The sequence below is a fragment of the Cynoglossus semilaevis genome, chromosome 9, assembly GCF_000523025.1.
Source record: "Cynoglossus semilaevis isolate Cse_v1.0 chromosome 9, Cse_v1.0, whole genome shotgun sequence".
NCBI lineage: Eukaryota > Metazoa > Chordata > Actinopteri > Pleuronectiformes > Cynoglossidae > Cynoglossus > Cynoglossus semilaevis.
In genome coordinates this window covers 4,365,525-4,365,843 of record NC_024315.1, presented here as the reverse complement: position 1 = coordinate 4,365,843, position 319 = coordinate 4,365,525, and the positions used below count along the sequence as shown (strand labels likewise).

Sequence of the window (319 nt, the reverse complement as noted above, 5' to 3'; positions counted from 1 at the left end):
GGTCTCATCTATCTGATCCTGTTTTCTTTCATCACGGCTCTGATGTTCTCCTCCATCGTCTGCAGTGTTCCACACACCTGGCCTGGCAAGAGGTAACACACACACACACACACACACACACACACTGAAGTAACACACTAACATGTAACTAGTGTTGGTTCCGTGACGTCTCCTCATCTTCCTGTTTGTCTTGACTCCATCTTTTCTTTACTCCACCTCCACGATGACACTGGTGTTTTGTTAGATTCTGTTTCACTGTTTTTCTTTTCCTTCCTTCTCTGCCCTACTTTACTCTTATCGCCCCCACCCTCCTCCCCCC

The 319-nt window shown here is 47.3% G+C and overlaps 1 protein-coding gene across 1 annotated transcript in view; it reads left to right on the top strand.

Moving 5' to 3' along the window:
• Positions 1-319, top strand: part of LOC103383454 (protein tweety homolog 3-like) — a 13,475-nt gene that overhangs the window by 8,538 nt on the left and 4,618 nt on the right. Inside the window, exon 12 of the mRNA XM_025058459.1 lies at positions 2-92. Within this exon, the coding sequence (XP_024914227.1) occupies positions 2-92 (91 nt within the window). The remainder of the gene's footprint in view (position 1; positions 93-319) is intronic.